At 37.1% G+C, this 26631-nt stretch overlaps 1 protein-coding gene across 9 annotated transcripts in view; it reads left to right on the forward strand.

Annotated features, from left to right (window-relative positions):
* The window catches only part of Cdh18 (cadherin 18), a 1002040-nt gene that overhangs the window by 773525 nt on the left and 201884 nt on the right, over nucleotides 1-26631 (forward strand). For all 9 annotated transcript variants that reach the window (XM_017591202.3, XM_017591201.3, XM_017591200.3 and 6 more), the window contains 1 exon segment: nucleotides 1170-1289. In XM_017591202.3, the coding sequence (XP_017446691.1) occupies nucleotides 1170-1289 (120 nt within the window).

The following is a 26631-nucleotide window of genomic DNA, read 5'->3' on the forward strand; positions in this document are numbered from 1 at the left end:
ATTAGTCAGAGCAAATAATTCTCAGATTACTTCAATTTTAAAACTTATTCTACTTGTCTTCCTTTGGAAATTTGGAAATTCCTCTTCACTATGCACACAATGGTAACAGCTTTGAGTGTAGGACTTGTTGGGTCCAGTACAAGAGAATATTTATTGACAGCAAAAAATGCTGAGGGAAGCATCTCTCACATTTGTGTTCTCACCTACACTCACTTGCTGCCTGACACATGCATAAATGAAATACAATAACAATAACATATTTTAAAACTTGATATTTTCATTATTTTAAAGGAAAATAATGTTTTTTCATTAAAATGACAAATATAACTTATCAATTAATTTCTTTTTAAATGACAAGAAGTGGACCACTAATAATATCCGATTCTCCAAAACTATTAATCTAAACCAAATTCAATCAACACATGACAGTATTCATTTTTATTTCATTTTGCTCAGCAATATAGTTGGTATCAAATGTCATAGAGAATTATTTATTCTTTTCTTCTTGGTTTTTAAGTTTAGAGTCTTGCTGAAATTCAACTGTCAATAATGAGTACAGGACCATTTATTCACCAGAAGCTGCAATACCCTGAATTCACTGTTTGTTTCCCTGTTCTGGAAATAGGTGGCTTACCTAACAGAAGCATTTTCTCTCACAGTGGCAGAAGCTAGACATAGGAAATAAGTGTTTTCAGGGCCCTGTTATCCCCAAGAATAGTCTCGTGTGGACATAATACAACATCAAGCAACTATTGTTATTTGAGTTCACATATTCTTGGTACCATGGGGAGGAGATAAGCTATATATTTGTTACACAAATTTAATAATTAATTTTCAGGGGGCTGGAGTAGTGCCTCGGGTGCCAAGAGCATTGACCGCCATTCTAGAGGACCCGAGGTTAGTTTTCAATACCTACGTTGGGTTGCTTAAAACTGCCTGTATCTCCAGGTGCCAAATATCCAATGCCATCTTCCGGCTTTGTGGGTACCTCCATATACACACACACAGGCACAAAAATGAAAAATAAGATTAAAATGAATATTTAAAGAGAATTACATTTCATGGGACATAGCACTGCTTTGAAATTGTATTGAACCCTTTTATTGGGTTCAAATGAGTTCTGGGCTAAATACTATCACACACTAAAATTTGTTTTCCTGAATGCACAGGTACCTCTGTACTACAGGTGACAGCTACAGATGCAGATGACCCCACATATGGAAACAGTGCTCGAGTTGTTTACAGCATCCTGCAAGGACAACCTTATTTCTCTGTAGATCCTAAAACAGGTTAGTGAATTTGTGTACATTGTTGTGCAAGCGATCTGTCAATAAAACAAAATGATTCGCCTTTTGGTTTACTTTTCCTCGTAATTAGAGACATTAAATACCATTAAAATTATAGTTATTTTTCTAAAACAGTCTAAATATATCAGTTTATGCATACCAATTAAAATTTACCATTAAATATTACTATAACATTTAAAATGTACTACTTGCGGGTTGGGGATTTAGCTCAGTGGCATAGCGCTTGCCTAGCAAACGCAAGGCCCTGGGTTCAGTCCCCAGCTCCGAAAAATAGAAAAAAGAAAAAAAAATAAAATGTACTACTTATAAAGGACATATTAAATATTATATTAATAGAATATCTCCAAACATTTTGATTTATATATATATATATATATATATAACTTTAAATTTTCTATCAAAGATAGAAAATTATTTGTTAAAAATTCTAATACTTTTTAAGAATTAGTTAAATATATGCTCAGGTACTCATGCATATATGGAAGTATACATGGTATATGTATGTACAAATTAAATATATGTATATGATACACATTATCATGAGGTGCTTCTATGACTTCTTGGATGTACTTTTCTGAATTAGACATTCTTTCATCCATCTAATGTTTAATTAAAGAAATTAAGATAATAATCCCACACTCTTTTTTTTCTTTCTTTTTCTTTTTTCTTTTTCCCTTTTCTTTTTTTTCGGAACTGCGGACTGAATCCAGGGCCTTGCGCTTGCTAGGCAAGCGCTCTACCACTGAGCTAAATCCCCAACCCCATAATCCCACACTCTTAAGTGTCCTCCTTTTTTTTAACTCAGATAAACACATGAATTCTTTCCTCTTCCTTCATTCTGGTAAATATTAATATTATCTCATCTCACCATCAGAACGAACACTCAGTAGCCTTTTGTTTTCTCATTCTACTACATAAAACACAAACATAAAACATAAAGCACATGTCCTTGCTAAGTGAATTCTTCATGGTAAAATAAGTGAACTAACTACCTATTTCCAACTGAAGTAAATATTTAACACATGACTCTTGGGAGGTTCCAAATTTTTAAAGAATTTAAAATACATCCTGAAAGAAAAGAGAGCTGAGAGGTTCAGGAAGGATCAGGGAAAGTGGGTTCATTATGATCAAACTAAATTCACATTCTCACCAATAATATGTGATCTTCATGGATGTAGTATAACTTACTCAATATGGATACTCTATGGATGTATTCTCAGTTAACATAGAACCTACAAGGATATACTCTGTCACAGTTTCTAAGGGATTGTCAGAGATGCACTCTGACTCAGTTGACATGGAACCTTCATGGAAAACAAAAGTCCCGTAGCTATGACCAAGGAAGAGATGTCTGTCAGGAATGTCTCGTTTAAAACATTATATTATGTAGCCAAGAAAAATCAATTCATGTATTCATTTAGCACACTTATAATTAAATTTGATGACATCATTTGCCCCTTCTCTTTCCCCTAACCTCTCACCCCAGTTACCTTGTACCAATCCTTCTAGTGCTTCCTCTAGGCAGCAAATTGATAGATTTTCTTTATTATTAATGTTACAGATATGTGTATGCTTATGTGTATGTATGCATAAACACTAAATACAATTAGCTAAATTCCTTCAAGTTTCTCTCTCCCTTCTGTGCCTCTGTCCATTTGTCTGTCTCTGTCCGTCTCTGTCTCTGTCTCTGTCTCTCTCTGTCTTTCTGTCTGTCTGTCTGTCTGTCTCTCTTTCTCTCTCTCATTTCTCTCTCTCTCTCTCTCTCTCTCTGTGTGTGTCTGTGTGTGTGTGTGTGTGTGTGTGTGTGTGTGTGTGTGTGTATTCTGTTGTGTTTCACCTCAGACAACTCGGTATTAGTTATCCAGCTATACCTCTCTTGGGCATATACCCAAAAGATGCCCCAACATATAAAAAAGACACGTGCTCCACTATGTTCATCGCAGCCTTATTTATAATAGCCAGAAGCTGGAAAGAACCCAGATGCCCTTCAACAGAGGAATGGATACAGAAAATGTGGTACATCTACACAATGGAATATTACTCAGCTATCAAAAACAACGGCTTTATGAAATTCGTAGGCAAATGGTTGGAACTGGAAAATATCATCCTGAGTGAGCTAACCCAATCACAGAAAGACATACATGGTATGCACTCACTGATAAGTGGCTATTAGCCCAAATGCTTGAATTACCCTAGATGCCTAGAACAAATGAAACTCAAGACGGATGATCCAAATGTGAATGCTTCACTCCTTCTCTAAAAGGGGAACAAGAATACCCTTGGCAGGGAAGAGAGAGGCAAAGATTAAAACAGAGGTAGAAGGAACACCCATTCAGAGCCTGCCCCACATGTGGCCCATACATATACAGCCACCCAATTAGACAAGATGGATGAAGCAAAGAAGTGCAGACTGACAGGAGCCGGATGTAGATCGCTCCTGAGAGACACAGCCAGAATACAGCAAATACAGAGGCGAATGCCAGCAGCAAACCACTGAACTGAGAATAGGACCCCCGTTGAAGGAATCAGAGAAAGAACTGGAAGAGCTTGAAGGGGCTCGAGACCCCATATGTACAACAATGCCAAGCAACCAGAGCTTCCAGGGACTAAGCCACTACCTAAAGACTATACATGGACTGACCCTGGACTCTGACCTCATAGGTAGCAATGAATATCCTAGTAAGAGCACCAGTGGAAGGGGAAGCCCTGGGTCCTGCTAAGACTGAACCCCCAGCGAACTAGACTGTTGGGGGGAGGGCGGCAATGGGGGGAGGGTTGGGAGGGTAACACCCATAAGGAAGGGGAGGGGGGAGGGGGATGTTTGCCCGGAAACCAAAGAATTATTATTAAGTATTAAATAAATTAAAAAAAAATAAGAGTGCTCATTCATGATATAGGTCAGGGGGCTCATTCTTGTGAGGACCTAACTCTTCCTCTCCCATCAGTCATTAGGTGCGTCTAGTTTTTTGTTTGTTTGACCAATTGATTGGTTGGTTGGATTTTTTGCTATTTTTGCTGAGATCCAGAACACATAAAATTTTCTTGTTCCAAATAAGCATGTTCATTGTTTATGCAGTTATTTCTTGGAGTATCTTTCACATTAGGCTTCCTGATATTCAATCTCTAAAAGTCCTTTGTCTCCTATATAGGAATCATTCCCTGCAACGTAAAGAGGTGTAATAAATAGTCCATGTAACCATTAGGCCTGGATTGCGCCCCCCCAAGGTCTGGTGATCTATGTGTTGCACCCATTTCTTTCTGCTGTGGTTCTATTTATTTGATGTAAAAAGAAGTCTTTTTGAATGATGGGAGGGCAGATGCTCTTTTCTATGTCTATAAGGATAAGATTAAGAATATAAAGGGAGCTATGCTCGTCTAGCAAATTGGTGGGAGCAGATTACTCTCTAAAATCCATGACCTTTCTAGCCCTGGGAAGTTGACTGTTTCTAACACCAGATATGTGTCCCCTTCTGTTGGCCAAGCTTCAGTACAATTAGACTGCTATTAGATACCATCAAGGGATTGTTGCTAACTTTACCCTTGTAGAAATCTTGTCATCCTGGTCATAGACATGTTTCAAAACTTTTGCAGTTGGACAGGACAGCTTTTGAAAGTTAGCCTAGTAATTTTTGTACACCACAGGAAGTACACCACAGATGTTCATGTCAGAGATTGCTGTAATCATCAGAGTTCTGCCTCATGAGTATGCAGTATTTTCTACAATAAGGGCTTACCTTAAATCCCCAAAAGAAAACCAAGAGGGATGTCAACAGTCTATTTTTTTTAGTTACTTGGACTAGTTTGTTCAAACATTCAAAAGAAGTTTTGACATGCCTGGTACTAGCTTTAAGGTTTGAATTGTGTTTGTTTCTAATAATCATATTTAATGAAGCACATACCACGAAGAAGAATCAAGCCATAAACACACTTTCAGCACCTAGTGCAATTACGTTATTATGATTGAATTTTATGATTATGTGTATAAGAGGATTTGACTAGGCATTCTGCCTCCCTTTCCATAAGGTGTTCCAGCATTCGAATTCACTGCCAGGAGGAGACTGGAAACATTCTGTGTCTCTTACTTTCCCATATGAAACTGTGTAGAGCCTACATTCAAAGAGACAGGTATACATGAACAAAAGCAATGCATATAAATGCATTCGTGTGTCCACACATTTTGAGAAAATTCATTATACTACGAGTGAAATATTTCAACAATGAAGTTAAAAGTTGAACATTATAAACAAACATCATTAATATTATATAAATTATATGGTATTCAAATTATTCTAGTTTTAATATTATTGTTAAATAATTGGGGAAAAATTCTCATCAACCTGGTTTTAAAATGTTGAAAGATAAATGACCATGTATGGTTATTTACACTGTGGTTCAACTGAAATTTTGTTGAAAATCTGAGCTACCTTATTGTTTGATGTAAGTGGTCCTCATTTCCTTGGTTCCTCTAAATCATTTGTCATTTGATTGGGTATAAATCATGTTCTTGTTAAATATAAGAAAACTAAATTTCTACTTTAAAGAGACAGGTCTCTAGATGGAAGAAATAGTCATATAAAATATAACAGTGCTATGTTTTCTGTTGTGCACATACATCTCTGAGCTCATACACATATTTACCCAAATAAATCTTCGGTTCATTAATGTTCTGTATGCCAAATGCTTACAAATAAGAAAATATCTCATTTACTTAATAATAAGTTAAAATAAAGGCACCCTGCATAAATTGTACTCGAAACTATAGTGTTCCTATTATGCCTATTATGGTTAACAAATATTAAATCTATGCTTATTTCTTACTGTGTGAAGAGTTGCATATGTTTATGTGTGGGTACATGCAGTGAGGGTGAGTAGGAACTTGCGTAGGCAGGGCAGGCTTTGGGGATGATGTTTCTCTGCCTCTGCAGACTGCTTTAATTTGGATTTCATGGCAGTTCTCCTCAGCACACCCTCAGTGACATAACATTTAAACACAATTAGCATTTGGGTAGAGCTATATATCTTACAGGTAAGTCAAGAAACTAAGACAGAATTTTATGTCAAGTATAAATAAACTCTAGTATAGTTTCTAATGTATAAAATTCTATTAGGGTTGTACCATTTTAAAAAAAAATTGTTGGACAGTTTTTATTTGCATTTCAAATATTATTCCCTTCCTGGTTTCCAGTCCTTAAGTCCATAATCCCTTCTTCTATGAGGGTGTTCTCCCTCCCTCCCCAACACCCTCCATTCCTGCCCTGACATTCCCCTACAGTGGGGGCGTCCAATCTTGGCAGGACGTAGGTTTTCTCTTCCCATTGGTGCCCAACAAGGCCATCCTCTGCTATATATGTAGCTGGAGCCCAGGGTCAGTCCATGTATAGTCTTTGGGTAGTGGTTTAGTCCCTGGGAGCTCTGGTTGGTTGGCATTGTTGCTCTTATAGGGTTGCAAGCCCCTTCAGATTTAATCTTGTTTATTTTTTTTATAGTCCAGATTTTATACGCCTCCTGGTCCACCCTCTGACTGTTTTACATCCCATATCTCCTCCCCTTTTAGTCTCCAGGAGGATGCCCCCCCTATATCCCACCCCACCAGACCTCTCCATTCCCTGGGACTTTAGGTCTTTTGAGGGTTAGGTGCATCTTCTCTGACTGAACCCAGACCTGACAGTCCTCTGCTGTATATGTGTTAGAGGCCTCATCTCAGCTGGTGTATGCTCTCTGGTTGGTGGTCCAGTGTCTGAGAGATCAGGGGGGGTCAAGGTTAATTGAGACTGCTGGACCTCCTACAGGGTCACCCTCCTCCTCAGCTTCTTCCAGCTTTTCCTGAATTTAACCACAGGGGCCACCAGCCTAATTCAGTCCATTGATTGGATGTAAATATCTGCATCTGACTACTTCAGCTGTTTGTTGGGTCTTTCAGAGGTCAGTCATGACAGGTCCCTTTTTGTGAACACTCCATACCCTTATTCATAGCGTCAGGACTTTCTTGTCTTCAAAATGTGTAATGTGATAAATGAAATGCTTTGTGTTAATATTAGTATTTGCTAACTAAAGCATCATGGGATCTCTGGGTCTCAAAGAAAGTATATTTAAAGTTGCATTCGGTTAGATGATGCCTTAGGAAGTAATTTAGCAGAATGTGCTAAGTAGAGTTCTAAGATAAATACTCACTATTCTCTTCACAGCTTTTACTAGTGGGCTACTTGTACTTAAAAAGCTTATTAGCAAATAATTAAACATGGTCAGAACTAATGAATATAGTTGTAATTTTGCTTCAAAGTGCTGGGAAAATAATCTAAACAGACATAGTGAAAATTAGAGAATCAGTTGCTACGACAGGATATTCTATAAGAAGTATTGGGGTACTAGTCATTTACAAAGGTGGGTTTTAATAGTTCCACTTAATTCCTTTTTCCTAATTGAATGATGCATCTCAACACATTTCCAATTACCTTTATTGAAGAACAATTATAATAATGCATAACTTTTGTGTCCAAGTAACATTGAGATTTCAGTGTTTATCATTATAATTAGTACTTTTATTTCCTTATTATCATTACATAAAAGGTATATTTTGCTGTTCACCTTGACTTTATAATAATGAGTTTCAAAGATATTGTGTTTTTCTGTTTTAGAAATCACGAACTAATATCTGTATCCAAAGATATGAATTATGAGTCATAATTACATATTCATTGGTATTTTAATATTACATATTAAACACACTGCTTCAATATTTTAATAACATATAGAAATACAAACTGAGGTCCATTACTTTGTATTGTGAACTAAAGCATCTATAAATAATTTATAAATTGTATAACCTTTTTTAAAGCTTTTTTTGTTTTTTTTTCTTTATTAACTTGAATATTTCTTATTTACATTTTGATTGTTATTCTCTTTCCCGGTTTCCAGGCCAACATCCCCCTAACCCCTAGACCTCTCCTTCTATATGGGTGTTCCCCTATCCATCCTCCCCCATTAATGCCCTCCCCCCAACAATCACGTTCACTGGGGGTTCAGTCTTAACAGGACTAAGGGCTTGCCCTTCCACTGGTGATTTTACTAGGCTATTCATTGCTACCTATGAGGTTGGAGTCCAGGGTCAGTCCATGTATATTCTTTGGGTAGTGGCTTAGTCCCTGGAAGCTCTGGTTGGTTGGCATTGTTGTATAACCTTTATTATAATTGGCATGATATTCCTCAGTATATACAATGGAAGATCACCTACTAAATTAATATTTTAAACACTAGTTACCACTTGAAAAGTAGAAAAGCTTATTGCAACAAAATATCTAAAAGTATTGTATCTATGATATATTAATCTCAAAGAAACATTCATGTAGAAATAAACAAATAATAATGGTTACCATCCTTGCAAGCAGAAATTCTTGTGTAAAATATTTGAGGAAAGTTGTTGTGATTGGAGTATCTCATTAGAGAAGAATCTGGAAGTACAATTGTCTTTACAATCCCAGTGTTGTCATTTAGTGTTGACATTATTAGAAGTAAACCATTGTGCTGAAAATGTCTGTGCCCCTATGAGAAGCAGACAAACAGTACCTGACTCATCAAATATTTTCACTGTCTAGAGCTAAGAAGCAGAAGTCAGGGAGATATCATTCCAGGGTCGTGGGAGCAGAATCTAAGTATTCTGTCCTACAGAAGTGTGTAGGTTTTAATTGGGAATGAATTCTATTCATGATCCTGACTTTATTAATGACCTGACGGTGCTTTCGACTGGATGTACCACTCCATGTTATTTTCCATGAAGGCAAACAGGATGTGTTGGTGTCACAAACACATTTAATTCTCCTGATGATCAGTTCAGGATATTTAAAATTCTAAACACAAAGTAAGGTCAGGAATAAAAAAAAATAATTTAAAAACTCTTTACCACATGCTTACTACATGTGAGCATGATAAGATACTTAGCATATGTGAGCTGAGATTGATGTACACTTTATTAGAATATGCTGAGTATGTACTCTGTCAATTTATAATTATGTCATTCATATATTTGCATACATGTACAGATAGCTTTTGAGACTTTATATATATATATACTCATTTCAGCAAGCACATTTATTTGTAACATGTAGCAGATGAAAATATTGAATTTATAATTGTCATGTTTAATATTCAGGTATATCAAAGTAATGTAGTTTTACTGCTTTACATTAATTTTATACAGAGCACCACATACACTTGCTTTTAGCACTCATACTGTGGTTTAACATGTAAATGTTGTTTGCTGTTTGATGCTAAATAAAAACAAACACTGAATAACAAATTTCTTGTTCATCTCACACTTCTGAGGAATTACATCTTGAACAGGATTCTCCCTCATACATTTCAGAGTCTTCTAATTAGTTGTAATCTATAGTATCAAAGACTCACATCATCTCATTAATTACTGATGGATAGCATATTAAACATGTATTGATGAAAATCATTGGACTTTCACTGGCACTCATGAGATTCATCTTACAATTAATTTATTTAAAACCTTCAATATGACATCGATGTAAGTTTAACTTTATAATACCTTTAAAGAAATTATATACTTTTTGGAAAACTATTTTTGGAGATAATTTATGCATTGACAAAAGTGTGCAACTTCATATTTAAATATTCATTCATATTCAAGAAAAAGTCACATTCCACTTTCTCTGCATATAAATTTAGAATGATGTGCCTATCTCGTTATCTTGACAAAGGTAATGAAATGCTCTTAACAAAGTGGTTTAGTCAGGGTTACTGTTGCTGCACAAACATCATGATCAAGAAGCAAATTGGGGAGGAAAGGGTTTATTCAACTTACACTTCCACACTGCTGTTCATCACCAAAGGAAGTCAGGACTGGAACTCAAGCAGGTCAGGAAGCAGGAGCTGATGCAGAGGCCATGGAGGGATGTTACTTACTGGCTTGCTTCCCCTGGCTTGCTCAGCTTGCTTTCTTATGAAACCCAGGACAACCATGCCAGGGATGGTACCACCCACAAAGGACCCTTCCAGCCTTGATCACTAATTGAGAAAATTACAGTTGGGTTTCATGGAGGCATTTCCTCAAGGGAGGGTCCTTTCTCTGTGATAACTTCAGCTTCTGTCAGGTTGACACACAAAATCAACCAGTACAGTTGATCCCTTGTCCACTTGACACACAAACATATCTCTATTAACCCTCAACCCCTACTTTTTTATTCATTCCCAAGATGTAAATCCCACAGCCTTTACAATTCTTACATATTAACATTTCAATCCCTTTAAATTTTCCAATCTCTTTTGAAAGTCAGTCTTTTTACAATTCAAAATCTCTTAACAGTGGGCTCTAGTAAAATACTTTCCTATTTCAAGTAGGAAAAATATCAGGGCACAGTCACAATCAAAAGCAAAAACCAACCTTTAACCGGCCAGTATCTGGGATCCACTCACGATATACTGGATTCCTCCAGTGCTTCTCCAGCTGTGCTCTCTGTAGCCCTCTAAGCTCAGGTTGATCCACTCCACTGCTGCTGCTGTTCTTGTGATCATCCTGTGATACTGGATGTCTTCTGCTGTGACTAGGCCTCACCAGTAGCTTCTTGTAAGCTCTCTTCATGGTGACAGACCTCAAATCCTTTGCATAACCCCTTAAGTACTGGCCATTTACTGCAAGTGAGGCTGCACCTACACCAAGGCTTTCCACGGCCTCTCACAATGCACAGCCTCAGCTGCCCTTCATGACCCTTTCATGCCTTCAAAAGCAGTACCACCTGGGTGACTCATACACATTACCAAGTCCAGGTATAGTACGAGGCTATCTCTGGAAAACAGCTGTTTGTGCTCTCAGAAAACACTGCCCAAAGATTTCACCTCAGTGATGCCGGTTTCGTCTTAATCATCAGTAATTTCCTAGCTCCACCTAGCCAGCATGAATGATACAAAGATTTCATTTTAGTAGTTCTGGTATCTTGATAATCACAGCTGATTCTTCAGCCCCAGCTATCCAGAACCAAATAATCTTCATAATCAAAACAGCAAGGCCCTGATAAGAATCTTTAATCTTCCCTCTGAAGTTTCACAAGCCAGGCCTCGATCTTTTGCACTGTGCTCAACATTATCTTCCCAGTTCCCACTGAACATCACATAGAGCTTTTTTTTTTTTTTTTTTAATTAACTTGAGTATTTCTTTTATACATTTCGAGTGTTATTCCCTTTCCCGGTTTCCGGGCAAACATCCCCCTCCCCCCTCCCCTTCCTTATGAGTGTTCCCCTCCCAACCCTCCCCCCATTGCTACCCTCCCCCCACCAGTCTAGTTCACTGGGGGTTCAGTCTTAGCAGGACCAGGGCTTCCCCTTCCACTGGTGCTCTTACTAGGATATTCATTGCTACCTATGAGGTCAGAGTCCAGGGTCAGTCCATGTATAGTCTTTGGGTAGTGTCACATAGAGCTTTTAACACGCAATGGTTCTTCAAACCCAAAGTTCCAAAGTACTGCCACAGTCTTCCCAATGTCATAGTCAGGCTGTCACAGAAATAACCCACTGTGCTGGAACCAGGTTGTCTTTTTTTTGGGGGGGGGGGTTCTATTCCTGCAAAAACATCATAATCAAGAACTACTAGCCCAGGGATGGAACCAACCAAAATGGGCCCTCCCACCCTTTGTCACTTATTGAGAAAATGTCTCACATCTGAATCTCATGGAGGTTTTCTCAAGGGAGGTTTCTTTGTGATAGATAATTCCAGATTGTGTCAAGCTAACACAAAAAACCAACCAGTACACAAAGTCTCTGGCAAAATGAAGGCGTTCACCTATATTCTGTGTCCTCTTTATAGAGATGAATAATTTTTCAATGATATATTAAATAATAGATGTTTATGCCTTTGGTGTAGTGATACCTGGAATAGAATAAAAATGATTGCATTGCATAAAAGAACTATTTAGCCTAAAAGCCTGTAGCTATTTTTTTCCTCCAAAAAAAAAAAGGGAAATTGTCATTTTGGTTGATTTTTGTACCATGTTGGAGTTGGGAATCTAATTTCTGCAAGTGGTACCCACATTACTTAGTATTATTAATTAAAAGGCTGTCTACTTTTCCAATGCTAGTTTTTGACAGTTTTGACAAATGTTAACTGTCTATAGCTGTATAGATTTGTCTCTGGCTCTACTGTGCATGCCATTAGGTTGCATGTATGTTTTAGCATTAGTGTCATGGTATCTTTTAAACTGTGGCCTATATTGTATTTTAACATCAGGTAGGGTATTGGTTATGGCTGTGCTCTTTCTTGTTAGAATTGTTAGATAGCTGGGGTACTAAATGTTTCCTTAAGAATTACTGAATTATTGTTTATAGTTCTATAAAAACTGTCATTGGATGTTTGATGATTGCAATATAAATCCTGCTAATTCAAAAATAGAGGAGGTAATTTCATCATCTGATATCTTCTTCAATTAATGGTTCATCATCTTAAAGTTTCCTTTACAATGATCTTCCAATGCTTTGGTTAGATTTTTTCTAACACTTGTTGAGGGTACAATGAAAGAACATTTCCCCTAATTTAGAGATCAGAAATGAGATTTTTCATTTCAATAAGAAACTCTTGATTTGGATTTCTTGATCTTCTACCCTGCTACTTTATGAAAGGTGCTTATTAAATCCAGCAATAGTATGAGATCTATTTTAAGACTAGAATAAGTTCACTTATGTAAAAATATTCATTTAATGCTATAAACACTTAAACTACAAAAAGGAGTACAGGGAAAACTCTTTAAATATAGACAGAAGCAAAATGCTTCTAAATAGGGGCCACGATAGCACAGATAGTGCCGACAAAGGGAATTATAAGAACTTAAAAGCCTTTGCAAAGAAGAAGCTATCAAGAGGAATGAAGAAATAAATTGCAAGATGGCAGTAAACCTTTACTTGCTATATTTCAGCCAAGAGTTTTATACATAGAACCTTTAAAGAGTTATAAACAATAAAATAATACCCAAAATAAACAAACTCTCTGTCTCTGTCTGTCTCTCTGTCTCTCTGTATCTCTGTCTATCTGTCTCTCTGTCTGTCTCTGCCTGTCTCTCTGTCTCTCTCTGTCTGTCTCTCTGTCTCTCTCTATCTCTCTCTGTCTCTGTCTCTCTGTCTCTCTGTCTGTCTCTGTATGTCTCTCTGTTTCTCTCTGTCTCTCTCTCTTTCTCTCTCTCATACACACACACACACACACACCCACACACACATACACTCAAACTGCTAAAGCATGTATTGGCCAGTGATTTAGATAATGGTTAGAAAATAAATAAAAATGATTACTTGGAAAGATGAGTCAGCAGTCAAGAATATAGCACATGATGCTCTTACAAATTACCTGGGTCTAATATTATGTGGACAAATCTAGCAGTTCACAATCACCTGCAACTTTAGTCTCTATGATGTCTATTGTATCTCTCCACAGAGAGCCCCTGAATTGATCCATACATACCCACACAAAGGTACTTACAAATACACATAACTAAAATTAATAAAATGAATCTTGAAAGAAAAGCAGTAAAATTGGCCTATGAATATTTTATATTTCAAACATTCTTAACCATTAGAGAAATGCATTATAACTTACTTTGAAGTTTCAGGAAAACCCAGTGAGAATACCAAACTTAAAAAAAAAAAAACAAATCACAAAATATATCAGTGTAGTTAGGAGAAAAGAAGAACCCTATCTGCTGCTGGACAAAGTGGAATCTAATATGGCTACTGTGGAAATCTCTATGAAAGATTTTCAAACAATGGGAAGTATGGTACCATAAAACAGCTATGTGATTTCTGGGCAATAGGATCTACACTGTTTTATAGGAACACCTATGCATTCCTCCTTATGGAGGTTCTTCTCCTGCAGGAACGAAATCGAATCAGTCCAGATGTTCAGAAACAGATGAAAGGACAATGAAAATATGGTACATTCTTTCCATAGACTTTTGTATAGCCACAAATAAAAATAAAATTTGCTGGAAAATAGAGGAAAGTATAAAAATCTTTGGATCTCAAAGATTCTCTTCAAAAGGCAATTCTCATAGCCTAGCCTAGCATTTAACTGTGCAGTCACATGGGAGTAAATAACGGTAAAAACAAGAAAACCAGAAGCGGGATCTTCAAACTCCAGAGAAGTGACAAGTTGGAAGACAAAAGAACACAGTACAACCCAGAAACAGAGGTGTCAGGGCAGAGAGCATTAGGATGGGGAAACTGAGATGAATATAGAACATGTAGGGAAATCTCACGGGAAAAGTCAGTGCTTGTAACCCAATTTAAAAATATTAAGGAGGGTTTGTTACAATCATTTGGTTTGCATCTTTTCCAATCAATGTGATAAAAGCCTTTACATAAATCATAAATAAGAGAAATACACAATTAGAAAAAAGGAGGCTAACCCTCAACACTTTTATTTGTTCACAGAAGATAGCTCATCAATATTTTTGTTGTATTTAATCAATAAAAATTCACTTCATTTCAAGAATTAGAATATAAATATTTTTCCATGAATGTTTTACATTATATTTGTAAAAGTTCCGTAGATTCTAATATTTACTTTGGAGGATCCATATATGTGTATTTAATAAAAATAACAATTTTGCTTGTTTAAATAATTATTACCACATTTTAATAATATAGTGTCAGTAACTACATAAGTATAATACATAATACATCACTTACTTAGCCTTCCCCAAAGTTAAAATATGTGCTTCCCTTGTAATAGCTAAAATACAGTAAATCAGAAGAGTATCTCATCATGCGTTTACTGAGAGAACATTATCTCTCTTTGACTTATTAAGAAAATATTTGAAGAACTGCAATTTCTTAGCTGTAAGAGAAGGTATGGTGTAAAGAAACACAAGAACAGGTTCATTTTGCAGAATATTTAAATGTGAAAGAATAAGGACCTTTAGCCCATATCAGCCATGGTCTCTACTCACTCTCAGTGACTTATTTTGCAGATTACATTGTTGCTCTGGTTTTATTTGTGAAGCTCTATTCAACAGACCTTCTGCTTCCCTGCAGCTACAGTGACACAGTTCTGACTGGTTTCATCACTGAATGGTTTCATCAAACCACCATTGGTGGTTTATTGTAGATTACACCACAGTCTGCCACTGCAGAACATCAGCATAGGAACTCAAGTAGGTTAGGACATGGAGGCCAGAGCCGATACTGAGGCACTGAGAAGACCTGCTTATTGGCTAGCTTCTCTTGGCTTACTTTAAAGTCTGCTTTTTTTTACAGCACCCAGGACCAGAGGTGCTGCCCAGTTGTAGCAATTCTCACTGTGAACTGCTCTGCCTCCACACCAAGCATAAATTAAGAAAATTAGTCACAGAAATGTCAACAGTCCAATATTATGAGGTGGGAGAATTTTCTCACCTGTGGTTCCCTCTTCCAAAACTGTTCTAGCTTGTGTCAAGTTGACCTAAAATAAGCCTGCACAGCTCCCTTGGCCTTGCCACCTGTGTTTAAACACATTTTCAGTTATTGAAAGAGCAGCAGCCACAATACAATCATATGATAGTACATACAATTCAAATAGTAGTTAACAAAATGTTTTTCAGTACATTTACATTATTGTGCTATTTCTACAAGTAGATACAACCACATGTAACTAATGCCAGAAACAATCTTGAAATTTTCTTTGTAATCTGAAGACTCCTGTTCACTAGATGAAGCAAGGCAGGCATCCTGTATCTAGACTTGTTTCTCTCAAGTCCATGCCTATAAATAGGAAGAAATCATCTTTGTTTCTGGGGACTCCTTAAGCATTTTCCAGACTGCTGCTGTTCAGTACAAAGATTCTCATTTTCAAATGGATTTTTTAAATTACAGAAACTATCCATAATTTTGCACAGAAGTCACCTATTCCCTTTGAAAATTTTATTTAAAAGTTAGTGGTATCTTGATCATATATTACAATATCTGCAGTTTCTCTAGTCTGCTGTAAACATCTGTATTTATTAGGTATTTTTCTTTTAATAACATAAGCTTAAGATAGAAAACATTTCTAATCATTGCCAGAAAATAAGTACAGAAAAACTGTTAGTAAACTAAGCAATTTTGGACATCAGACTTAATTAAATTGCTGTTGAGACATGGAATCATTAAGTGAAATGTTACTGAAAAACCATATGTTTTATACATACTCAATTGAACAATAAAACCAAGGTTAAAACTTCCTGGGAGCATTCCTTATTCCTTTGCATGATTTGTATCATTACTAGTACATTTTAACATGAACATATAAATGTACTAATAATGATACAAAATATACTGAACCTATTTGGAAGAACACACTCCTAACCCATAATATTAGTGACCACAATCAGTTCTGTTACAATTATATCATTTTTCAAAATGTTTCAGATCTTTCACATGTCTAAGGGTTGATAACTAAAACATTCTTTTTATGTTTCATAATTTTTATTTTCTCCCATTTTTTAAATAAGCAACTTTACCAATTGCTATAAAATAAAACTTCTATTCAAAATTATAAGCAGCTCCTTAGATTTCTGTTGCATACCACATGGGGAGAGAGTAAGCTTATTTTCTGTGCATCTGAATAATTTAATTCTAGAAAAAAATTGAGGAAAGGAAGCATTCAGCCTGATTGTTAGTCTGAACATACCAAGTTTAGTTTTAATGGCTCTCCTCTAACTTCGTGCTGGACAAATGTTACTTTAGTCTAATTTTACAACACAGTGATAAAAAATATAGCCATGGGTGTTGTTGTTTGTTTGATTTTCTGAAAGTTGAAGCAATATTTGAAATAATTTTATGTATACAAAACAGAACCAACTTGTAATAGAAGTTAAATACCTTGAAATGATCTGTCCCCATTGTCACAGAGATATGAGTTGCTGAGTTCATTTCATAAAGGCTCCATCTCCTTCATGCTGGGGCTGCATTTTCCTGTCTTTAGGTTCTCAATTTCTTCCAAATACACCAAGAAAATCTCAGATATGAGTATAAAGAGACATAAGAATTTCAGTTGGACTCAAATTTTGTTTGGACTCCAAATTTTATTTGTGCTCAAATTCACTGATAAACATCAGGAAAATCAATGTTACAACAAAAGATACATAGTATGATATTTCTTCTAGGAACATCAATCATTGTTTTTAGTGGAGATACAAACAGTGCTTAAACAACATATTTCCCATTTTGTTAACTAAAGATTTCCACTGCCCAATTGGACTTAACATTCATATAACTGAAGCCTCTCTATCCCAGTCAGCACCATATCTTTAAATAGTATTTTTACTAATTATGAGAGAATTTCAACCAATTAACTTGAATAAAATTCATCCCTATCATTTCTTCCAGATTAACCTCATCTTCATTCTCAGGCACACCTCTCTCTCTCTCTCTCTCTCTCTCTCTCTCTCTCTCTCTCTCTCTCTCTCTCTGTCTCTCTCTCTCTCTCTCTTTTCCTTCTTCTTCTCCCTTACTTCCTCTTTCTCTCAACAAAGCAAGCCTCATTTGCTCTGTCCAAATACATTTAAATAGTCCTGGCTGTGCAGCCAGTACTGGAGCATGGTTCACACCCTTAAAGGAAATTGATTCTCTGTCTTCTAGAAGCAGACAATTGATTGGTATCTTCAGCTTGCATAGTATTTCAAGTCCCTTTTCCCTCATTCTATGCTGGGATTTTGTATGAATTGAGCATGCACATGGTACCAGAGTATTTATGAGTTCATAAATACAGATGGAAAACACTAGTGCTTTGTGGTAATCTAATACTGCTGGCTCTCCTTTGGAAGGGAGGGGGCCTGAGGTAATATTTGATGGCATGGATGTTGGGTTATTTGGCTGGCACACCTAGAGTCACAGTCTGAGAAGGGTAGCCAAGACAGGGTAGGAGTTTAGAGGCTACTGATAAGGCCATATCAGAGTGCTCTTACTGGCTTAGACTTTATGATTTTATCAGCCTGCTTTCTTATAGAATCCAGGACCACCAACCCATGGATAGCACCTCCCAAAATGTTATGTGCTCTCTCTGATTAAATCACTACTTCAGAAAATGACCCACACAGCTGCCAACAGCCTAAAATTTTCTTTTATATATACATAAATTGACACAATGTGCTTTGACTTGCAGTTTTCCCTTTAACAGTTCCTGCCCAGATCCTCCCCATATTTCTGTTCCCCAAATCCACTTCCTTTCTTTCTCCCATTACAATATAAAACAGACATATAAAATAATAATTATAATCATAATAAAATAAGATGACATGAAAACAAATAAACTAGAGGGACAAAACAAATGAACAAAAAGAAAAAATATACCTAAAGATAAAAACACAAGAAACACACACATGACTTTAACCACACATAGAGAGACATAACCGTACACACACACATATGTCATAAAGAAAAATAACTGGAAATAATAATACAAATAACCTGTATAGTAAATCAAAACAAAATACAAAGCCCTGATTAAACAGTATGAGATAAAATGTCATAGATTTATTGTATGTTGGTCATCTATTGCTGCTGATGGTACCTGTCCTTAAGAGTGGACTGTTTTCCCAGTGAGACTCTATTAGAACAAAGCTCACTTATGATTTGATTGGTTATTAATTAGAAATACCTTCTGGGATATGGGTGAAGGTTTGTGTCCATGTCTTTTCTCAGTCCATGGAGCCCATCTGGTCCACACCTGTACAGGATCTGCACACGCTGCTACAGTATCTCAGTGTATTTTTGGATCTGCCTTGCTATGTTTGGAAGGCCTTGTTTCTTGTTTCCCTCCATCGTCTCTAGCTGTTACCCTCCTTCTGCTTCCTTTTTCTGCAAGGTTTTCTGGGAGAAAGGAGTTGATGGAGACCTCTCATTTAGTACTGAAAGTTCCAAGGTCTCTACACATTGTCCAGATTCATGTTTCTGTATTTGTTCCCAAATGCTCCAGAAGCAGGGAGAGCACCTCTGAAGACTGCAGATAAAGGCACTGATCTATCTATAGCAGAATATCAATATGAGTCATGTTATGGATCATCTCTTTAGCAGAAGAGTAGTATTTGATTTCCTCTCAGTCGCTGGCCCTTTGGTCTCAGGATCTGAATCAATTGAACTATTTCAGAAATGGATTCTCTCTCGTGGTTTACAACTTCAATCCAATTAGATATTGCTTTGTTGCTTTCTGGGTTATGGTTACTATTGCTAGGATCAGGATACAGAGGGATGCTGCTTACTGCCTTGTTCCTTCATAGCTTTTCCAGCCTGCTTTCTTATAGAAGTCAGGACAACCTGCCCTGGCATGTATCAAAACCCACAGTGGGCTGGGTCCTCCATCACCAATCAGTGATTTAAAACTGACTATTGCTGTGTCAAGTTGATTAGAAATCGCCAGCATGATATCTGTGACATGCTGTGTGCCACCACTGTAGTAGCAGGACATTATTATGGCCGGAAGGTTTTGTAATGGCTTGGTGTTTACCCTTCTATTCTGGCATCATGCAGAGTACCTTCCAGTACCCTGACCATGGTCAGTAGAGATGAAAACTCTAGGTAGGCAGCAGCACAACTTTTTCATGTTCACTGAGTTTTGTAAGGTTCTTTTCTTTTTTTTTTTTTTTTATTTTGGTAATTTTTTTTTTTATTAACTTGAGTATTTCTTATATACATTTCGAGTGTTATTCCCTTTCCCGGTTTCCGGGCAAACATCCCCCTCCCCCCTCCCCTTCCTTATGGGTGTTCCCCTCCCAACCCTCCCCCCACTGCCGCCCTCCCCCCATAGACTAGTTCACTGGGGGTTCAGTCTTAGCAGGACCCAGGGCTTCCCCTTCCACTGGTGCTCTTACTAGGATATTCATTGCTACCTATGGGGTCAGAGTCCAGGGTCAGTCCATGTATAGTCTTTAGGTAGTGGCTTAGTCCCTAGAAGCTCTGGTTGCTTGGCATTGTTGTACTTTTGGGGTCTCGAGCCCCTTCAAGCTCTTCCAGTTCTTTCTCTGATTCCTTCAATAGGGGACCTATTCTCAGTTCAGTGGTTTGTCTTTTCAAGAATAGGTACTTATCCTTAATTTGTGGATAGCAACTAACTTCCATGGCAATAGGCTGGGATGTAGGCAGGTTCCCATTGGACCCCTTTGGTCAACACAGTTGGCTATAACACATTACTAGAAGTGGATGTTTCATTTGGTAACTTTGGACATCAACTTAGGATTTTGTTCCCCCTCCCCTCCATTAAGTGGAGAGTCCATTTCCCTTACCACCATATATATGTATTAATTTAGGAAGTTTGTACTGTGCTAAGTTTCCATACACCCCTCAAGTACCGTCCAGCTTTAGGTGGTCCTGCCCATGATCCCTGCTCACCCTTTTTTTCCTCCCCTTTGACATTTCACCCTCCATTTACAGTATATAAACAAATACATACTGTATTTCATTCTTGGATATGGATTACCTTACCTAAGATGATTTTTTTCTAGCTCTATTCATTTACTTATGAATTTCATGATTTCATTTATTTCAACAACTGGCTCTTATAATCATTCTAACATGCCAAGGAGCAAGATAGCCTATTTATCAATAAACCCTCCTCAGAAACTTCCCCTGTTAACTGAATACTTGGGAGATTTTTTATTTTGTTAATCATCTATTACAAGATAAATCTTCATTTTAATATTAAATTATTTTATTTATTTACATTCTAAATGTTGCCCCCTTCCCTGTTTTTCCTCCCAGGCATCTTCACTCCATCTCCCTTCCTCTTTGTCTCTGAGAGGCTGCTTCACCATGCACCCATCCACCACCCCTTCATGTTCTCACCCACCCTTACCTCACCTCCCCCCGCCCAGAATCCTCCTTCCCTGCAGCATCAAGTCTTTACAGGATTAGACACATTCTCTCCCACTGAGTCCAGACAAGGCGGTCCTCTGCTACATATGTGCCAGGGACCATTGTGAGAACGAAGAGACTCCTTACTATGAAGATACAGCAATCAGACTTTAGTACTACATTTTATACAGTGTCTATTAGAATAATAATAGTAGGTTATCCTCTAGGGCCTATGATTTAGCTATCTACAAGTTCTGATAGCTATATCAGGTCGAACTCCATCTTCTGAATCAGGCCATAAATCTAATAAGAAACTATTTAGTTATGCCCATGGATTTTTAGTCATTATTAACAACAGTAGACATACCTTAGATGAACAGTTAGTATTGTATCAGGTGAGATTGGTGTGCGCCGTTATCCTCTATAGCAGGCATAGCACCTTCTAGAAGAATGAATTCTGTCCATTTAGGATGAGGAGGCATGTATTCTCTTTTGTATTTATTTATTGATCACAACTGCTACATGTCTCCTCTACATTGCTTGCATATTTTTTTCTTTTTCTACACTGTATTTACCTAATTTGGAAACTTAATCTTATAATTAAGTTAGATCTCTCTCTCTCTCTCTCTCTCTCTCTCTCTCTCTCTCACTCTCTCGTCTCTTACACACACACACACACACACACACACACACACACACACACATACCAGTATATAGCTGAAGGGTAGAGTACCTAGCTAGCAAATGCAAGACACTAAGTTCTAGTGCCAGCACTGTACACAAATATTTTATTCCTGTTTAATATTTCCCTTTGGTTAGGATGACTAAAGTATTCGCTGGATATGAATTATAAGATAAATTTTAGCATAGCAACAAAGGCCCATGGCCTACTCTATTGAGAAAATAAAATCACTATTAAGAATCCTCCGGAATCAAAATCACACACAGGGCTGGGAGTTCCTGAAATTTGTTGACAGGGCAGCTTCTCTTTCAGTATTCTTACACTTTCAAAACACCCGCAGGAGACTGTCATTCTTAGTTTGTGAAGCATTCATCCGAGGCAGGAATAACTTATGTATTAAGAGATGAGGGCATTTCAGTCCCAAAGCATCACTGTATAGATGGCTTGCCTGAAAACCAACACAAAATATAAAAAGAGATTACAAAGAAAAGGGAAGTGAAGCATTTCAAAGCTCCTGAAATCTTGTGTTTAATGCACACTACTTTGTGTATCAAATATCTGCATACATGTTCATGTGGATGTCGATATGTAGAATACAGATGCTTTGTAATATACTTATGGACTGCAGTTGACATTTGCTCTACACCCTTAAAGTGTCTGTTTGTACATTTATTCCTTGAGTACATGTTTATGATGGTTTGTATGTGGCATTTCCTCTGAGAGCTGAGTGTTTATGGTGCCTTTTCACTGTTACAGCCTTTACAGATTCACAAGGTTCTGCTCCCTCTAATAGTATCCTTTGAAAACAAATTGAGCAGCAGTCTTACAACTGTCAAAATGGCTCATTCCTGCACACATCCCTCTCAGGCCTGCCAAGCAGTTCAGTGCTGCTCTCCAGGTGACTGCTTGATTGACTACCAGGGGTAGCTGATTGATAGGGGTTTCAAACCCAAAGGTACAGGTTTGTTTTGTTTTACCTGGCTGGCTGGCTACAGGAGAGCAGTCAAATATCTTAACTATTTAGGCCTTTCTATTTTCAGTTACATCCAAGGAAGCAGATAGGAATATTGGTGAGAGGTTTATTTACAGTGAGCTGTTGTCTCTTTTTTAATTCTTCAATATATATCATTTTATATGTTTAGAGTTATCAAGCTTTATGTTGCCTAGAGTTATTTTGGTAACCTTATTAGCAGTACTGTCTCCTCAGCAACATGGAAATTGCTGATTCTCTATGGACAAGAGAGAGTATATTAGATACTGAGCACAGGAGATAGAGACCAGCAAATAGAGCACTGAGGTCATCACTTTTATTCAATTTATGTTTTTGTCCTTACCTCGTGTGACCATTCTCATATATTATCTATGTTTCCTCTCAAATAACTTACTTCTGTAACAGATTTGTATAAGCCTGGCTTTCCTAGAATAGACTACATGTTCGTTACATAAGCATTGCCACTCATTCTTTTTGATTGCTATCTCCTATGAAAGGAATGAACCAAGAACATGATCACAATGGAGATTAAATGTAAAATTTCTACGACACTCAGGATAGTGTCTGACATTTTCTTAACAATCTTTATTTACATATCTATGTTGACTAACATTTATACCTCTTAATTACCAACATAAATGAATTGAATTTTTCTAAAGACCGAACATGATGATTTCGGGTTCAATTATCCTTGGATAAAGTCTACACTGCTTAGTCTACAAAGGAAAAGAAACTATTGCCATATTCTGTGTTTCCCTCCAAATTAAAAACAACATATAGAAACAAATTTAATGATTTCTATTCACGCTTCTCACCTCCAGACACATTTGCTTAACTTTGAAATGACCCTCCAAGTTTGTGAGTATGTCCTTCTGAACATCTTGATGCTCTCCGCTTCATACAGATACAGACACAGTATCCAGAGAAAATAAGCACAGGCTGACTTGGAAGTTTCTGTTTGGATCTTATTTAGAGAAGCTCCAATTTTGATGGGACTGACTGCAGACCAGAAATGTTCTGGTGTGGCATTAGAAAAATAAGTGGGTCATAGGCTCAAACAGACTAGGTATATTTGACTGGATGTATACTGGGCCCAGTGAGGTGTTCTGTTTGTGTAGTTTTCGTTTTCGTTACTTCATTTGTTTGTTTTTACTTTGTTTGTTTTGTATTAGTTTTGGTGTTTCGTTTGAGAAAAGTTTTCTCTGTATAGCCCTGGCTGTCCTGGAAATTACTCTGTAGACCAGGTTGGGTTCTAACTTAGATATTCGCCTGCCTCTGCCTCTCTGCCTCTCTGCCTCTCTGCCTCTCTGCCTCTCTGCCTCTCTGCCTCTCTGCCTCTCTGCCTCTCTGCCTCTCTGCCTCTCTGCCTCTCTGCCTCTCTGCCTCTCTGCCTCTCTGCCCCTCTGCCCCTCTGCCCCTCTGCCCCTCTGCCCCTCTGCCCCTCTGCCCCTCTGCCCCTCTGCCCCTCTGCCCCTCTGCCCCTCTGCCCCTCTGCCTCTCTGCCCCTGACACTGACCCTGCCTCTTCTGCCCTTTGAGAGCTGCTTGGGTAAGGATCTCAGTGAGTTCTGAAGAAAACCTGGGTTACTACAGGTCACCAAGCCCTGCATACTCTATGCAGTGAAGTGAGCAGCTCGGTTCTGTCACTCATCATACAGCCTGGCATTCGGTCATTCTAACCGCCACGATAATGATTCTGTTACAGACATGCATTTTGAAACTACAAAAGAAAATAAAACCTTTTCCTTCTAAGTTAATGGTATCAGGAAGATTGTCACAGAAAAGAAAAACTCATTGAAATATGTTTGCGCATATGCTGTTAGAAGGATTTACGTGCGCTCAAGAACAAAATAATATTGATGAACAATAGGAAAAGAACTGTACAGATGGGTGAATCTTTTTCCTTCAGAGAGTGAAACAGGATGGGGGAAAATGTAACAGAACAGCAGTAATGAGAATACAGTGATGGTTTAATCACTGAAATGCTTAGGTGAGGATATGAGTGAGTTCAGGTTCTCAAGATCCAGGTAGAGATTGATTCAGTGCTGTGTGTATGTAACATTTCTATTCAGTATGAGAACAATTTCTTGAGCACATTTTGTTGGAAAAGAAATGTCATTCATTTTTAGTACAAACTTGTGCCAAAAATGGTCTGAGAAATATTGGGAAAGAAAGGGGCCATTTCATTTCATACTGGCATTTTATTTCATGCTGACATACACATCATTGGAACTCAATGGATACCACGATTAACAGAATAATAATCTCTAGGTTCAGTACTCATACTCCAGAACAAAATAAGGCAGAAAGTAACCATCAAAGGAACTCAACATTGGCATCTGGCATCCACAAATGCCCAGACACATGCATACACACATTTTTTAAAGTGCATTAAATTCTATGTCAAATAAATGAAAAGTACAAAAACCTTTTCGTATCTTATTAGTTTGCACATTTACTTAAAAAATAGAGAAGTAAAGCAACAGCCATTTATTTTTATAGTTATGACTTTTGAGATTGTGGAATCAGGATAGCCAAATTGTTAGGTATTGTAGAGTTCTTTTCTGAATTTACATTTCATTACACTCTTCAGTACTTTTCTGTTTCAAGGAGAAGATCATTCTTACATGTGTCATAATGGAATTTTGGGGGATCTTCTCCTGTGGACTAATGAATTAACACATGATCGTTCTTTAACAATAGGCTCGAATTTTCAATTAAACTTATGACATAAGACATGACATGTACATGTACTCTTTGTAGGAATACATAAAAGTGTCTTTAGACTATGTAGTTTCTACTTTAATGTTAAAAATTAAAATTAGTACACATAGTCTGCATGCTTTCTAGACTCCAAACAATGAATATTAGGAGTGAGGACAATGGCCATATGTTCAGTGTGCCAGATCTTACTTACACATTTATTAAGTTTTAAAATAACCTATTTAATAAATACATTGATTACTTTAAAACTTTCAAAGAAAACAGGCAATATTTAAGATCAACAAATAAACTGTGTAGGTTTTTTAAGTTCATGTTTATTCTGCTAATGTTAAAAAAATAAGAAGTGTCAATGCATTTGAGGCCCTATAGAGAAATGAAGTATATACGCATGGGAATCTTGAGGAATCTTGATAAAGAAGGGCATCATTTTATTTCTAGCTGACAAGATATACTTGCCAGCCAAACTTGAAATCAGAGGCAGGATGTTTATCATCCTGAAGTGTTAGTGCAATCATCAATCATGATTCTTCAAGACATGTCAACTGACTGAGGTTAGAATGGACAGTCTCATTACCTCCCTTCACTTCTGACTCAACCTGTAATTTCTGTAGATGTGTTATCAAGTTTAATTTTATGCATACATATCGAGACTGCAATTTTTGATGATTGGACATGATATCTCATTCCATTTTTTTTTTACAAAAGGAAACTGACATTTATTTAGTTTCTTCTCAAATAAGTCTACTTGGACTACTTAAACAAAGGTGAAAATACAGAAAAGGTAAATGAAGGCAAAATACCCTGTAATACCTCATTTATATTAGAATATTTTACAATGAACAAAATTCGACCTATACACATCATGACTGTAGATTTAATACAATTTTTAACTTCGTTTCAGAGTGCAAGCAAGGTTATTTTAAAGATCACTGTACAGTTGTGAGCAAATGTTATTGCCTTTTTGGTTCAATTACCCTTAAGATATGTCAAATGCAAAGAAAAACACTCTTTAGTATACTCAGAGATTACAAGGATTGCTGTAATAGATGCAATATATTTTATATATCACTGAATGTGGATTAAACAAGTCTATTCTGACAGCTGTGCTATGGAAAATAGTATACTTCT

Source organism: Rattus norvegicus, chromosome 2, assembly GCF_036323735.1.
Source record: "Rattus norvegicus strain BN/NHsdMcwi chromosome 2, GRCr8, whole genome shotgun sequence".
Classification (NCBI taxonomy): domain Eukaryota; kingdom Metazoa; phylum Chordata; class Mammalia; order Rodentia; family Muridae; genus Rattus; species Rattus norvegicus.